Below are 15,625 nucleotides of genomic sequence, written 5' to 3' on the forward strand. Positions count from 1 at the left end.
CCTGGTGCACCTGCAGCTCCAGCTCCATCCCTGTCCTCACCCCAAACGCTGCCCTTCCACGGAGCAGCCTGGACAGCCCCACCTCACTGAGCCCTGCAGCCATCCCTGTGATGCTCCAGGCAAAGCTGGGAGCTCTCTGCAAGGAGACAAAGCTGGAGCTGTCTGCAAGGAGACAGAGCTCCGAGCTGTCTGCAAGGAGACAAAGCTGGGAGCTGTCTGCAAGGAGACAGAGCTCCGAGCTGTCTGCAAGGAGACAAAGGCACCGGCGCTCTGTGCTCGTGATCGGAATGTCCCAGAGCCGGTGACTCAGGGATGCTCTCAGCAGAGACTGACCCAGAATGGCAAAGGGACTCAGCAGCACCCATCCAATCAACTTCCTGCCAGACCTGTGTGTCCCAGCCCAGCACAGATGCTCAGGCTTGCCTGGAGTGTCCTTGGGTCGAGTGCTTCAGAGGCTGATGCATCCCAGGAGATCTCTGGGGCAGCAGCAGCTGCTGAGCAGCTCCAGCCCACCCAACACAGGCCCACCCTTGCCAGGCTGCTGATCTGGGGGCAATGCCCACATTCCCACAGCAGGCTCCAGAAGGAGCTATTGGCCACGTCCAGCACAAAGCTCCCACTGATTCCAGAGGATTCCTGGGAATGCTTCCCACTGTCCCACCCCACGCAAAACCCACAACACGGACTTTGCACCAAAGCTGCCTGTGGAAGTGGGGGGACATTGGAAAAGCCTCCAAACATTCCCTGCACAAGGCAAAACCAGCCCAGCCTCCCTCTAGGTGCTGATGCTGCCCCAGGGAATGGCCTGGGAGCTGGCAGGGCATGGAGCAGCCTCTGGAATGGCATGGCAGAGGGGTCTGGACTCCTGGCAGCAGGGAGGAACGGTGGGACTGGGGACACCAAAGCAAAGGCACGCCCAGAGGCACCCCCTGGCTCTGCATTCCCACATTCCAATGGGCAGCACCAAGCACAGGCCACCGGGGAACTGCTCCTTCCCAAAAATCACTTCATCCCCACGGGATGCCCCATCTGCCAGTCCAGGCACCACTTCCCAGGGGTGCAGCAGGATGAGCAGGAACCCAGCACGGCCACAGCCCTGATCCCACCCAGATCCACGTATTACATTAATTTCTGATTAAAATTCTCCTTAAGAAGGCCCAAGGAAAGCTGCAGGCTCGGGACAGATCCTGTTTCTCCATGCTGTGCTTCCTGGGAGCACGGGGAGGTGAAAACACTTCTGACATGCATTAACAATCTCCCAGAAAATTAAAATCCCAGTGGGCCTTACATCTCTCACTGAGAAGAAAAAAATAGGGAAGGAAAATGGGATGGGACGGGACGGGACGGGATGGGATGGGATGGGATGGGATGGGATGGGATGGGATGGGATGGGATGGGATGGGATGGGATGGGGTGACCATGCTGGAATCACCAGGGTGAGGAACAAACTGGAGTTGTGTCCTCCAGGAGCTCCTGAATCTCTGCCAGGGAAGTTATCACAGCCTGGGTGAAGGGAGGAGCTGGGAAGCCTGGGAATGCTACAGCACAGCCTGGAAGTGTCCCAGGCCTTGGAGGACAGGGACAGTGGGAGGTGTCCCTGCCCGTGGGACTGGATGCCTTTTAGGGTCCCTTCCCACCCAAAGCAGCCTGGGATGCCAGGAAGGGGGCACAAAATGCCCTCATTCCCTGATAAATGTCCCAGGTGCACAGCTGGCTGCACCCAGGCCCTTCAGCACACAGAGGCAGGAGGGACAGTGCCTGGGACCTTGCTGGGCAAGACAAGAATTCACTCCCTGAATCCACTCCCACCCAATGCCCACTGCAAAACTTCCAGTGCTCAGGTTGCCAGCTTGAAAATAGCCAGGCAGGAAAAAATAAAACAAAATCCATGGAAAAAGGCAGCATTAACCCCTTAGAGCAGGCAGCCAGAAGAGGCTGAGCCCCCGGCAGGCAGCAGCAGCAGCAGAACACTTCCCAAGGGACTGGAGGGGAAAAGGCTGCCTGGAACATCCCCCAGTGCATTCTTCACTTGAATGAGGAGCTGGAAGCAGCTCAGGAGGGAAGGGCTGCAGCTGGGAGGGAGAGCCTGGGGGGCTGAATCACTGCACAGGAAAAGAAACAACTCCTGAAAGGAGTTTGTGTACCTTACATCATCCCATGGAAAAAACCAGCAAGAACCTGGGGCATTAACACAGGGAGAGGCAGGAGCTGCCCAGGAGGAGCTGGAACTGCCTGGATGTGCCCCCAGCATCCCCCAGCCCTGGGAGCATCCAAGGAAATTCAGGGCTGAGCCTGAGCTGCTCCAGAAAGCAGCTGTTCAAGGCAAAAGCTCTGCTGCTGCTGGGACTCAGGAGCTATTTCTGGTTCCCAAGACCTCATCAACAGTCGGGGCTACACCTCCAACAGGCAATGGGGCTATTTTTAGGCTGAGCTCTCAGTTTATGGCACAGGACGAGGGTTTGGGAGGATTCAGCTGCTCCACGTGCTGTGCTTGGGTTTTTTATGAATCAGCCCCAGTGGAAACAGGAGCTGCAAACTCCTGGGATGCAGCAGGACAGCGGAACCAGGGAGGGAGCAAGAGCCAGGCAGCAGCACAGCAGCTCCCACAGCAGCTTTCCACCAGGAACCCCCTCCCCAGCCCTTGCTTTCCGAATCCCCTCCAGGAGCTGCCCTTGGGGGGTGCAGGGAGGGGGTTTCTGGACTGGGGCCACCCAAGGTCCCATCCTGGAGAGGGACACGATGTTTCCTTTGGGAATAGACATCACACCTGGAAAACAAACGTGAAATCCCTCTTCCAGGTGTGAAGGAGCAGAACTGGGTTACATCAGTCAGCTCTGGAGCAGGGCAGGGAGGGAGCTGTGCCAAGCACAGCCAGCCCCAGGGATCCACAGGGATCTGCTTCCTGGGGGCTTGGAGGGCTGCCAGGACACCCAGGACAAGGCACTCACCCGCTCCGAGGGACCCTCCCGAGGTGTGCAGGGGTCCCAGCCCCACACAGCTTTGCAGGTTACAGAATTTCAATTAAAATGCAGCAAAACTCTGCCCCAGAGCCAGAGCTGGAGGGGAGCAGGAGCAGGATTGCTCCCAGCTGAGGAGATGTGTCCAGCCCGTGCTGCTTCCCCTGCTCCCCACAGCTGGAATGTGCTTCCCAGAGGAGGAACCTCCTGGGTCAGCATCCTCTGCTCTGTGGGGAGCTGCTCTCTTTTGCTCCTCTTCCCCCAGCTCCTGCCCCCTGCCCTGCCAGGCGATGTCCTGGTGACACAGAGAGAGCTTGGGGACACCTCCAGGGTGACACCTCCATGGGACACCTCCAGGGAATGGGGAGCCCAGGGACACCTCCAGGGTGACACAGCCAGGCAGAGCAGCCCCAGACAGGTGGAAAGCACAAGCCACAGGCTGGGACATTCTCTTTTGCTAACAAATGTGTATTGTTCCTGCGACACTGCAAAAAGCCAGCGCTGCTGGGGGTGCATCCCCAAAGTGAGGGACCCCAGGATCTGTTATCCATGCCCAGGGCAGGAATGGAGAGCAGCCCCAGGATCTGTTATCCATGCAGGGCAGGAATGGAGAGCGGCCCCAGGATCTGTTATCCATGCCCAGGGAATGGAGAGCAGCCCCAGGATCTGTTATCCATGCCCAGGGAATGCAGAGCAGCCCCAGGATCTGTTATCCGTGCCCAGGGAATGGAGAGCAGCCCCAGGATCTGTTATCCATGCCCAGGGCAGGAATGGAGAGCAGCCCCAGGATCTGTTATCCATGCCCAGGGAATGGAGAGCAGCCCCAGGATCTGTTATCCATGCCCAGGGAATGGAGAGCAGCCCCAGGATCTGTTATCCATGCCCAGGGAATGGCTGGAGAGCAGCCCCAGGATCTGTTATCCATGCCCAGGGAATGGAGAGCAGCCCCAGGATCTGTTACCCATGCCCAGGGCAGGGTCTGGAGAGGCTGGGGGGAAGGAAGCAGCGACTCAGCCCAGCTGGGCAGAGCAACCCAACCACCCATGCCTGGCAAGGGGAAGCTGCTGCAGCCCCTGGGCTCTGGGGAGGCTCCTGGGGGGGCTCTGCAGCTCCCATCCCTGGGGGCTCTGCAGCTCCCATCCCTGGGGGGGCTCTGCAGCTCCCATCCCTGGGGGGGCTCTGCAGCTCCCATCCCTGGGGGGCTCTGCAGCTCCCATCCCTGGGGGCTCTGCAGCTCCCATCCCTGGGGGGCTCTGCAGCTCCCATCCCTGGGGGGGCTCTGCAGCTCCCATCCCTGGGGGCTCTGCAGCTCCCATCCCTGGGGGGCTCTGCAGCTCCCATCCCTGGGGGGGCTCTGCAGCTCCCATCCCCAGGGGCTCTGCAGCTCCCATCCCTGGGGGGGCTCTGCAGCTCCCATCCCTGGGGGCTCTGCAGCTCCCATTCCTGGGGGGGCTCTGCAGCTCCCATCCCTGGGGGGCTCTGCAGCTCCCATTCCTGGGGGCTCTGCAGCTCCCATCCCTGGGGGCTCTGCAGCTCCCATCCCTGGGGGCTCTGCAGCTCCCATCCCTGGGGGGCTCTGCAGCTCCCATCCCTGGGGGGGCTCTGCAGCTCCCATCCCTGGGGGCTCTGCAGCTCCCATCCCTGGGGGGGCTCTGCAGCTCCCATCCCTGGGGGCTCTGCAGCTCCCATCCCCGGGCTGTCCCTGGATCAGCAGAGGCTCCCAGCCCCACGGCGGGGCTGTGCACATTCATTTAGGTCACGGTGGTTAACGAGCACAGCCCAGCTGCCCCAGACAGCCGTGGGTGGCTCTGCTCCTCCTGCTCCCCACGGCCAGGACAGCAGTGCCAGGGGGGACAGCCCCCAGGCCTGGTTTGACTCTGGCTGTTGCCAGGATCAGGGCAGGCAGGGGAGCAGACACAGGATCCCAAAACCACAGCTGTGCTCGTCCTGCAGCACCCCTGCCCAGCCAGGGGCTAACGGGAGCACGGGAACGTGGTTATGGAGGGGAAACGACCCACAGGGGATGAGGATGGGGTGGATTTACAGAGGGGAAAATGACCCACAGGGGATGAGAATGGGGTGGAGTTGCTCAGGGCAAACACTTTCCCTCCTCCTCTGAGCTTTGTCCTCCCCTGGGCAGAGGGGACAATCCAGGGGGGCACAGGGACACCCCTGGCCTGTGAAACATTCATGGAGCTACAGGGGGAATGCCTGGCCACCGCTTCCTCCCCATCTGTGAGAAACCTCTCGGGGTTTGGGAGCACTGGGCTGGCCTGGAGGAGGACATGGCATGAGCAGGACACAGCCAGCCCCTCTGGGATGCCATGAGGAGGACACAGCCAGCCCTGATGGCATGAGCAGATTATTCCCAGGGAGCATGGGTTATTCCATGGAGGACATGGGTTATTCTGAGGAGAACATGAGTTATTCCACGGAGAACATGAGTTATTCCAAGGAGAACATGAGTTATTCCAAGGAGAACACGAGTTATTCCCAAGGAGAACACGAGTTATTCCAAGGAGAACATGAGTTATTCCAAGGAGAACATGAGTTATTCCCAAGGAGAACATGGATTATTCCCAAGGAGGACATGAGTTATTCCCAAGGAGGACATGAGTTATTCCAAGGAGAACATGGGTTATTCCATGGAGGACATGAGTTATTCCCAAGGAGGACATGGGTTATTCCCAAGGAGGACATGGGTTATTCCCAAGAAGGACGTGAGTTATTCCCAAGGAGGACATGAGTTATTCCAAGGAGAACATGAGTTATTCCCAAGGAGGACAAGGGTTATTCCATGGAGGACATGGGTTATTCCATGGAGGACATGGGTTATTCCATGGAGGACATGAGTTATTCCCAAGGAGAACATGAGTTATTCCCAAGGAGGACAAGGGTTATTCCATGGAGGACATGGGTTATTCCCAAGGAGGACATGGGTTATTCCAGGAGGACATGGGTTATTCCAAGGAGAACATGGGTTATTCCATGGAGGACCCCCTTTGCCCTCTGATGGCTCTGGCTGGGGTCCCAAGATTCCCCCCCAGGCTCCAGCCCAGCTGGACCTGCTGTGCCCCACAGCCCTGCTCAGCCCACCCCGGGCACCAGGAGCTCCAGTTTCCCTCTCAGGCTGCTCCCAGGGCTTTGCCAGCAGGGAGTTTCCTGGGGGAGTGAGGTCCTTGGTGACCCCCGGGGTCCAGGGATGCCCCAGGGCAGGAGGCACAGCTGGAGCACTTCTGGAGCACTTCCACTGCAGGAGCTCCCCCGAAGGCTCCCAAAGCACTGGCAGGGCAGGCCAGGCTCACCCCCAAGCAGCAGAACTGCTCCTGCCCTGCACAGCCCAGAGCTGCAGTCAGACGCTGGCACATCCCAGCCCAGAGCCACAGGCTCTTCCCAGGCTGCTCCAGGCTGGCATTTCCTGCTGATTCATCCCTGCAGCAAGGGCAGCCTGGCTGGCCAGGAGAGCCCCAGCCTTAAATCACGGATCCCCTGGGCTGCTACAGTGACAGAGCAGGGCAGGGCATGGAGAACCAGGCCAGGGAAAGCACAGAGGCCAGCTCCCCTTGGCACAGCCCCCCAGAGCCAGCACGGGGACATTTCCCTGCAGCTGAGGCAGCTGGGCCAGCAGGAAGCTCACCTAGCCAGGAGGGGAAGCACAGGGTGGAAAACAGGCCAGCCCCGGGGAATTTTGTGCTTTTTTGTCTGGCTCCGTGCTCCTCCCCAGCTTTTCTGCAGGGCTGGTTCCCGTGTTGGGTTTGGATGGCTGCTCCTGCCAGGTGATCCCTGCGAGCTGCTACAGGCACAGATGGAAAATAAACACGGGCTGGTTCCCCTGCGGATGGAGCAGCCGAGGAGGGGAGCTCATCTCTCCAGTGCTCTTCCCAGCTGCAAGGAGCCAAGGCCAGCCCTGCTCCTCCAACGGGAGAGCAGGAGCTCTGTGCAAGGGCAGGAGGCCCTGGCAGGGTGTCCTCTGGGACCACCAGGAGCCAGGTGACACAATCCCAGCACGGACTGGCACGTGCCAGAGGGCTCATCCCAGCCCAGAGGCCAGGAACAGGGATGCTGGCACTCCAGCGGGGCTCAGGGGCAGGAACAGCCTGGGAAGCAGGGAATGGCCAGCCCTGCTGGTGCCCCAGCTGCTGGCTGTGCCCAGGGATGGGACAAGGCCTGGCAAGTGGGGGGTGGCATGGAGGGGACAGCTTTGGCACCAGGACACACACCAGGGATGGAAAACAGCTCAGAGCCAGCAGGATGGTGCTGGCATGGGAACACGGGCAGCAGCTTCATCCCAAATCACTTTTTTGGGATCTGAGGCTTTTCTCTAGCACAGGATGGACAGGTGGGAAGAGGGAACATTTCAGGAGCTGTGAAGCAGCGTGGAACATTTATGACTGGGGACAGCCGAGCAGGAGTCAGGACGTGACCAGCCCAGCTGGGTTTATCTGCTCCCACTCCACAGCACCCAGGGCTGGTGTCCCCCCAGCTGCCTCCCAACAAACCAGCCTCGTGAGCACCCAGTGACCCAGCTGGTCAGACACACAGCCCAGGGGACAAGGTGGCACTGGCAGTGCTGCTGATCCCTGCCCTGTGCACAGGAACCCAGAGTTAAACCTGAGCTTACTCTGTGAGACTGCAGAGCACCAGGGGCTGCTGCACAGGCTCCCTGGCAGCCCCTCCAGGGCACAGGGGACACAGGAGAAACACCCTCTGCTGTGAACCCTGCCCACTTCCAGCTGGAGAGGCACCACGGCAGGGGAACACACAGAACCAGCAGCCAGAGCATGGGGAATGCCTGCTCTCCAAAGGGACACCAGTGCCAGGGCAGGGACACCAGTGCCAGGGAAGGGACACCAGTGACAGGGAAGGGATACCAGCCCCAGGGCAGGGACACCAGTGCCAGGGAAGGGACACCAGCCCCAAGAAAGGGACACCAGCCCCAGGGCAGGGACACCAATGCCAGGGCAGGGACACCAGTGCCAGGGAAGGGACACCAGCCCCAGGGCAGGGACACCAGTGACAGGGAAGGGACACCAACGCCAGAGCAGGGACACCAGAGCCAGGGCAGGGACACCAGAGCCAGGGCAGGGACACCAATGCCAGGGCAGGGACACCAGATCCAGGGCAGGGACACCAATGCCAGGGCAGGGACACCAGCCCCAGGGCAGAGACACCAACACCAGGGCAGGGACACCAACCCTGGGGAAGGGACACCAGTGCCAGGGCAGGGACACCAGAGCCAGGGCAGGGACACCAATGCCAGGGCAGGGACACCAGCCCCAGGGCAGAGACACCAACGCCAGGGCAGGGACACCAACCCTGGGGAAGGGACACCAGTGCCAGGGCAGGGACACCAGAGCCAGGGCAGGGACACCAATGCCAGGGCAGGGACACCAGCCCCAGGGCAGGGACACCAGGGCTCCACAGAGCCCAAGGCAGCAGCTGCACTGCTCTGGGAACAGGTCACACACGGATTGCTCATCCATCACACCAGCCATGCTCAGCAGTGAGTCGAACGTGGAGAAAGGGGAGAAGGGGATGGATCCCGAGCCCAGCTGCAGGCTCCACGCCTCCATCCTCACTGGACTGGTCAGGGAAGGGAGCCCTGGGAATGCGGAGCTGGGGAGAGCCCCGGGTGCTGCTCCAGGGCTGCATTCCCAAAGCCCAGCTCCCAGCAGGCTCCTGATGGAGCAGGAGCATTGCAGGGCAGGTCTGAGCACACCTGAGCCAGGCACAGGCTCTGGCAGGGCACAGCAGTGGCTCCAAGGCCATTTCCACCTGGCACTGCAGAGGGTGCCAGGTTTGCCTTGGCCTCTCCAGCACTGAGCACATCCCTCCAGGAACCACAAGGAGCACCCCAAAGGAGGGGAGCAGAGCCCACCCCCAGCCAGGAAGGGCTCAGGCAGGCTCTGGAGGGCAGCAGGAGCAGGGACTGAGCACAGCTGAGCTCAGCACAGCACCAGCTGCCCCAGGCCTGCAGCTCTGCACCAACAGGACTGAGGGCTTTGCCCAGCTGCTGCAGGTTTTTCTGCAGCTGGAGGCAGTCAGGGCACAGGAAAATCCACGTGAATAGCAAGAGGCCTGAGTCTGCAGCTTTTTGGGGTGTGAGATGATGGAGGGTGATGGGCCAGTGCCCACAGCTACCAACACACCAGACCCAACGTGCCACATTAGCTAAACTGGGAGCAGACCATTCAAATATCTTAAAAAATGAGAAAAGCAGAGTTCTCCTGCAGGAGAGCAGAGCAAGGGCCTTAAACTCCTTAAACCAGCAACAGTAACGGGGTGAACATGGGGTTAACTGGGCAGGCAGCAGCAAAATTACACCCTGGGGAGCACCTGGGGCTCCCAGCTGGGGACAAACGCTTCTGGGGTCAGCTGGTCACCACGGGTGTCACCCCAGCTCTGGTCACCAAGGCTGTTATCCCACCCTGGTCACCTCAGGTCCATCCCACTCTGGTCACCACGGGTGTCACCCCAGCTCTGGTCACAAAGGCTGTTATCCCACCCTGGTCACCACCACGGGTGTCCCCCAGCCCTGGCTGCCCGCCGTGCCCCCCCAGCAGAGCATCGTGCCCCAGTTTTGGCAGCACCAGCCCCTCCTCCCCTGCAGCATTTCGACACTCCAGGGCGTTTCCTGCCTCAGAGCTGCGTTTTCAGCCCCAGCCATCCCAGCCCGGGGCATGCCAGGGGCTGCCTGGTGCTCTGGCCCCTGGCAGAGCCTCGCCAGCCTGGCTGGGCACGCTGCCCTTGCATGCAAAGCTCCATCCCAAACCCACCCCGGAGCAGCAGCTCCCTCCTGCCTCACTGCAAGGTCTCTCCCTCTCCTCAGCCAAGGACGGAGCTGCAGGGATTTGGCCTGGGCTCAGCTCCCCGGGGAGCAGCCAGAGCTCCAGCTGGGTGTGACAGTCTCCCTGGCACGGGAGCCAAGGCCAGGCTGGGAATGGAGAGGAGCACCGGGTCCCAGGGAGACGGCACAGCCCCATGCCACTGCTAACCATCTCCTGATCTTCATCAGAGGAGGGGGGAGACACCACAGGCACAGCGAGGGCTGACAGGGTCCAGAGGGCTGCAGAAGGAGATGGCAGCGGGTCCATGCCAGGGGCAACACCAGGACAGTGCCAGGGAAGCATCTGCCACAGCAAGGAGGGAACAGGATGGGTCTCACAAGCGAGGGCAAGGGACAAGTGCCTGGTGTGGGGGTCCTGGCAGGGATCTGGGGCCATCCTTGGCTCTGAGGGAGCTTCTCAGCCCTGCAGCACACTGAGCAGACGGGCAGCACCCCTCACTGGGCAGGATGGGCCCCTCTGGAGAGCCCCTGGCTCAGCCCCTTCCTCCTGCCAGCCTCCTGCCTGTGCTGGGGCTCACACCTCCTTCTCTGCTCCCCCTGCCCCCACGGCACTCCCCCAGCCCCAGGATTCCCTGTCCCTTCCCCAAGGAGCTCCTCCATCCCCACGTGGAGCAGAACGCCCCGGTGGCCTCCAGGAGCTGGGCTGGCACAGAGGAAAGGCCCTGTGCTGGTGGGAGGAGAGCCCCAGGCCCTGGCAGCCCCCAGAGCCCCCCAGCAGCAGTGCCCCCACAGCTGGGCAGGAAGGGGAACCAGAAAGGAGAAGTGCAGCACGGAAGGGCTTTGGGGAAGTCAGAGCTGAGCTAATTCTGCAGAGGGAACAACTCCCCCAGACGAGTTCCCTGTCGGGAGCAAGTGCAAGTCACTGCAGGAAAAGCAGAGCCAGGAATGCTGACTGCTGCTGCACCCACTGCCCCTCAGACACAGATCCCAGCGCTGGGCTTTGAGCCCTGGCAGCCCAGCCTTCCCCAGCGCCAGGGCTGGGAGATCTGTGGGACAGCAGACACATGGAAATGGCTCTGCGAGAGGGAGGGAGCAGGGGAAGGCAGCTAGGGCCAGCTTCAGCAGCCCAGGAAACCCTGGGGCTCAGCTGCTTCCTCCAGCATCAGCCTCAGCCCCACCCTGCCAATCCAGGGTATTTTGGGGTCCCAGGCAGGGAGATCCAGGGCCCAGCCCTGCTGGTGTCCCCAGGCACCTGCTGTCCCCCCAGTGTCCCCTCCCTTGCTGCTCACCCAAGGGGTGCCACACCTGGGCAAGGGAAGGGTCTCCCCTGGAGAGGGGCTGGGGACAAGGGACAGAGGGACAGGACACAGGGAATGGCTGCCACTGGCCAAGGGGAGATTGGGCTGGGATCTGGGCAAGGAATTGCTGGCTGGGAGGGTGGGCAGGCCCTGGCACAGGGTGCCCAGAGCAGCTGTGGCTGCCCCTGGATCCCTGGCAGTGCCCCAGGTTGGACACTGGGGCTGGAGCAGCCTGGGACAGTGGGAGGTGTCCCTGCCATGGCAGGGGTGGCACTGGGTGACTCTTACAGCCCCTTCCAACCCAAACCACTCTGGGATTCTCTGATTCCATGCTCACCCAGCTGGTGTCTGGGATGGAGCCCTGTTTCTCTGGATGCCCTCCCAGCTTTCCCAGGTGCCAGCTGATGGTTTGGGTGTGCAGGGCACAGCCCCTGGCTCGCTGCCACCCACAGGATGAGCCCCACAGGGGACACCAAGGGCATCTCCTGGATGTTGGGGAGCAGAAGCAACAGCTGCCTTGTGAATTCCCAAAAATCCCTCTTTTCCTGGGCCCTGGCTTTGCAGGGACTGAGCACAGGACAGGGCAGTGCAGCATCAGGCAGGAGGGAGGTGAGGAGCAGCAGATCCTGCTCAGGGCTCTCTGGATGCACAAAGGCTCAGGGCAAAGGGGGAAATGATGCTCAGAGCCTGCTTTGCTGCCAAGCCCGACCCCCAGAGCTGCCTGAGCAGTGGGACAAGCCCCGGGATGTCCAAAAGGCCATGAGAGCTCTCAGGCTGCTCTTGTGCAACTCCAGGAGTTGATTTTCCCTGGCAAAGCACCGAGATGACCCGGGCTGAGCAGCACGAGGAGCTCATAAACAGCCCCAGCCTCCCCTCCCGGGGAAGAGTCCAAGCCTGACGGAACATTTTCCAGCCAGCCGAAAACAAGGATAACAATTATCACTGCTCGAGTTCCTGTGCAGTAAAACCTGCAGGGAAACGAGAGCAAGGTCAGCACAGTGACAAGGGATGCTGTGCTGGAGCCGGCTCCCCTGGCCGGGCAGCAGGGCGAGGATGGGATGCCAGGGCAGGGCAGAGCTCAGCCCCACAGCCCGTTATCTCCCCAGCACAGGCCTGCCTGGGCCCAGCAGGCTGGGAGCCGCTGTTTGTTTTGCTCTTTCTAATCTGGGACTGAAGTTTCCTCCTGAACAAAGTTGTTTCCAGATGCCGGAGCCGGCTGGAAGCTCCCAAAGAGGCAGAACAACCCCCTGAGCTCCCCACGGTTCTTCTCCCACTGGCTGGATAAGCTCCAGCCCCCGGGATTCTCCTCCAAAAACCAGCGTGGCCCCTCCAGGCTGCGGAGGTGCCACCCACCCCCGGGGCACAGGGTGAGAGAGAGCTTCCCTCATGTTTTCCCTGCTCATTTCCATCCTCGGGGCCAGGGGTGAAAACAGAGCTTTAAAAACTCCTGTGATCCTGACTGCCTCAAGGGGAAGTGAATTTTCCTTATGCAAGCAAAGCTGCAGGAAGGGAGGGAGCGAGACAGCAAATGGGAGAATCAGGGAATGGGCTGGGCTGGAAGGGAACAAAAAGCTCATCCCATTCCATCCCTTCCCCTGCCCCAGGTGGATCCAGCCCCAGTGTCCAGCCTGGCCCTGGGCACTGCCAGGGATCCAGGGATTCTCTGGCAATTCCAGCCCAGCCCCTGCCCACCCTCCCAGCCAGCAATTCCTTGCCAAGATCCCAGCCCAATCTCCCCTTGGCCAGTGGCAGCCATTCCCTGTGTCCTGTCCCTCTGTCCCTTGTCCCCAGTCCCTCTGCAGCTCTCCTGGAGCCCCTGCAGGCCCTGCCAGGTGCTGGAAGGTCTCCCTGCAGCCTTCTCCAAGGCCCTGGGCACATCCAGCCTCACCACCCTGCTCCCCCCTTGGCTGCAGGATTGGTGTCACGGGGTGACACAGGCTGGACATTGCTCCCGTGGGATTAACAGCCCCTGACGAGACCTTTGGGATGCCAAGAGCAAGGAGCAGCCTTGGCAGGGCTGCTGCCCTGCTCAGCCCCACAGAATCCTGTCCCAGGGCAGGGCTGCTGCCCTGCTCAGCCCCACAGAATCCTGTCCCAGGGCAGGGCTGTCCCCACACCACGGGCTGTCCCACACCCCCCGTGTCTGTCCCAGCCCTGCAGTGGTGCTGGTTTCCATCAGGGCCCAGGAATCCCGGTGTTTTGCTAAGAACAGCGGGATAAAAGCGGGGGGAGCTGCCGGCTGGCTCCAGGCTCTGCTCGGAGCTGTGTTTCCCCTCGGGGAAGCTCTCCCAGCCCCTTGTGCCCCCATCCCGGGTGGCAGGGCGAGGCAGGCTCTGCTCGGAGCTGTGTTTCCCCTCGGGGAAGCTCTCCCAGCCCCTTGTGCCCCCATCCCCGGTGGCAGGGCGAGGCAGGCTCTGCTCGGAGCTGTGTTTCCCCTCAGGGAGAGCTCCCAGCCCCTTGTGCCCCCATCCCGGGTGGCAGGGCGAGGCAGGCCGCTCTCCAAGGCCGCAGCTCCGGGCAGCAAGCCAGCACAACCGCCGGGACTGGGGGGCACTGCCAGCTCTGCCCGCACCAAAGCCCCCAAAACTCCTTCCCAAAGGAATCCCAGCCGCATTCCTGCGCCGCTGTGCCTGGCCAGGGCTCGGGAACACTCTGATTGTTGTAAGCCCTTCTGGGGAGGGAGGAGCAGCGGCTCCCCCCACGCACGGGATGAGTGCTGGGAGCTGGACCCCAAACTGGGGACACTCTCAAGCCAGGTGACAACGGGGGGCTGCACAGGCACCGCAGCCACCAGGGACACCGGGGTGGTGCACATCCCCCGGTCCTGCCCCGGGACCCCTCCCCAGGGCACCCCGAGACCCCCGGAGAGCCCAGGCGGGCACGCCCGGCCCCGCGGCACGTCCCGAGGGTGTCCCTGGAAGCCGTGATGCCCTTCCTCCTCCAGCAGCCAGCCTGGGGACCCAGGGACCCCACCGTGCCCACCCTGGGACACACAGTGACCCAGTGACAGCCATGCCAGGGCTCTGGGGGATTCCATGTGCCCACCCTGGGCACAGTGACAGCCATGCCAGGGCACTGGGGATCCATGTGCCCATCCTGGGGCACACAGTGACCCAGTGACAGCCATGCCAGGGCACTGGGGGTCCATGTACCACCCTGCCCACCCAGTGACAGCCATGCCAGGGCACTGGGGGTGTCTATGTGCCCACCCTGGGACACACAGTGACCCAGTGACAGCCGTGCCAGAGTGCTGGGGGATTCCATGTGCCCACCCTGGGGCACCAGGGATACCAGGGATGCCGTGACACCGCTCTGGGACACTTGAGGACCCCAGGACACCACTCCCAGGGCACGGGGGGGTCCATGTGCCCACCCCGGGACCCCGTGCCCCCCAGCCCAGCCCAGCCCGGCCCGGCCCGGCCCGGCCCGCACTCACCGCTGGTCGGGCTCGCGGCCGCGCAGGCGGGCGGGCTCCAGCGGCACCAGGGCCTGGCCCAGGAAGCGGTCCATGCCCACGAGCGCCCGGTGCATCACGGTGAGCAGCAGCTGGGCGCAGGCCCCGGGCTCGGCGGGCAGCTCGAAGGCGCACTCCTCCCGCCACTCGGGGCTGCCGCCGCTCTTCTCGGCCACCGACGTGCTGTACTTCTCGCGGCCCAGCTGGATCACGGTGTACGCGTCGCTGCCGCCCGCTTTGCCTTTGCCGCCGCCCTTGCAGCGCAGCCCGCGGGCCCGCACCACCGTCACCTGGACGTGCGTGGGCAGCCAGGCCGGGCCGCCCTCGGCGGGCAGCGCGGCCGCCCGCAGCAGCGCCATGGCCGGGCCGGACCGGGCCGGGCGGGGCCGGGAGAAGGAGCCGGACAGGGCCGGACAGGGCCGGGCCCCGCTCGGAGCCGCCGCTGCCGCAGCGCCAGCGACACCGGCCGCGCCCCCAACGGCGCAGGGCACGCCCCCAACGGCGCCGGCCACGCCCCCGTGCCGGTCTGGCCACGCCCACAACGCGCTCTGCCTCCGCCCCGCTCGGCTTTAGCCCCGCCCCAAACGGCCCCGCCGCGCGCTAGCCACGCCCCTGAGCCTTAGCCACGCCCCACGGGCAGCGCTCGCCACGCCCCACCCGGATCGGCTCCGCCCCCCCAGCGCTCCGCCCCGTCTGGCGGTTGGAGGGGCGGGGCCGGGGCGGGGCTGGGGGCGGGGCCGGGGTGACGCCCAGTGTGGCCACACCCTGAGGTGACACCCTGCAGTGACACCCTACAGTGACACCGTGCAGTGACACCGTGCAGTGACACCCTGTGTCACACCCTGTGGTCACACCCTGCGGTCACACCCTGCAGTGACACCGTGCAGTGACACCCTGTGTCACACCCTGTGGTCACACCCTGCGGTCACACCCTGCAGTGACACCGTGCAGTGACACCGTGCAGTGACACCGTGCAGTGACACCCCCACTGTCACACCCTGCAGTGACACCCTGCAGTGACACCCTGCAGTGACACCCTGCAGTGACACCCTGTGTCACACCCTGTGGTCACACCCTGTGGTCACACCGTGCAGTGACACCCTACAGTGACACCCCTACTGTCACACCC

The 15,625-nt window shown here is 62.8% G+C and overlaps 1 protein-coding gene across 2 annotated transcripts in view; it reads right to left on the reverse strand.

Moving 5' to 3' along the window:
• The window catches only part of RAB11FIP5 (RAB11 family interacting protein 5), a 40,040-nt gene extending 25,053 nt beyond the window's left edge, over window positions 1-14,987 (reverse strand). The window contains exon 1 of one of the 2 annotated variants that reach the window (XM_064419179.1): window positions 14,479-14,987. In XM_064419179.1, the coding sequence (XP_064275249.1) occupies window positions 14,479-14,855 (377 nt within the window). In that variant the 5' untranslated portion in view covers window positions 14,856-14,987. The remainder of the gene's footprint in view (window positions 1-14,478) is intronic. The other variant, XM_064419180.1, reaches the window with a different exon arrangement.
• Window positions 14,988-15,625: the final 638 nt, after the last annotated feature.

The sequence above is a fragment of the Passer domesticus genome, chromosome 4 (assembly GCF_036417665.1).
Source record: "Passer domesticus isolate bPasDom1 chromosome 4, bPasDom1.hap1, whole genome shotgun sequence".
In the NCBI taxonomy this organism is placed as follows: Eukaryota; Metazoa; Chordata; class Aves; order Passeriformes; family Passeridae; genus Passer; species Passer domesticus.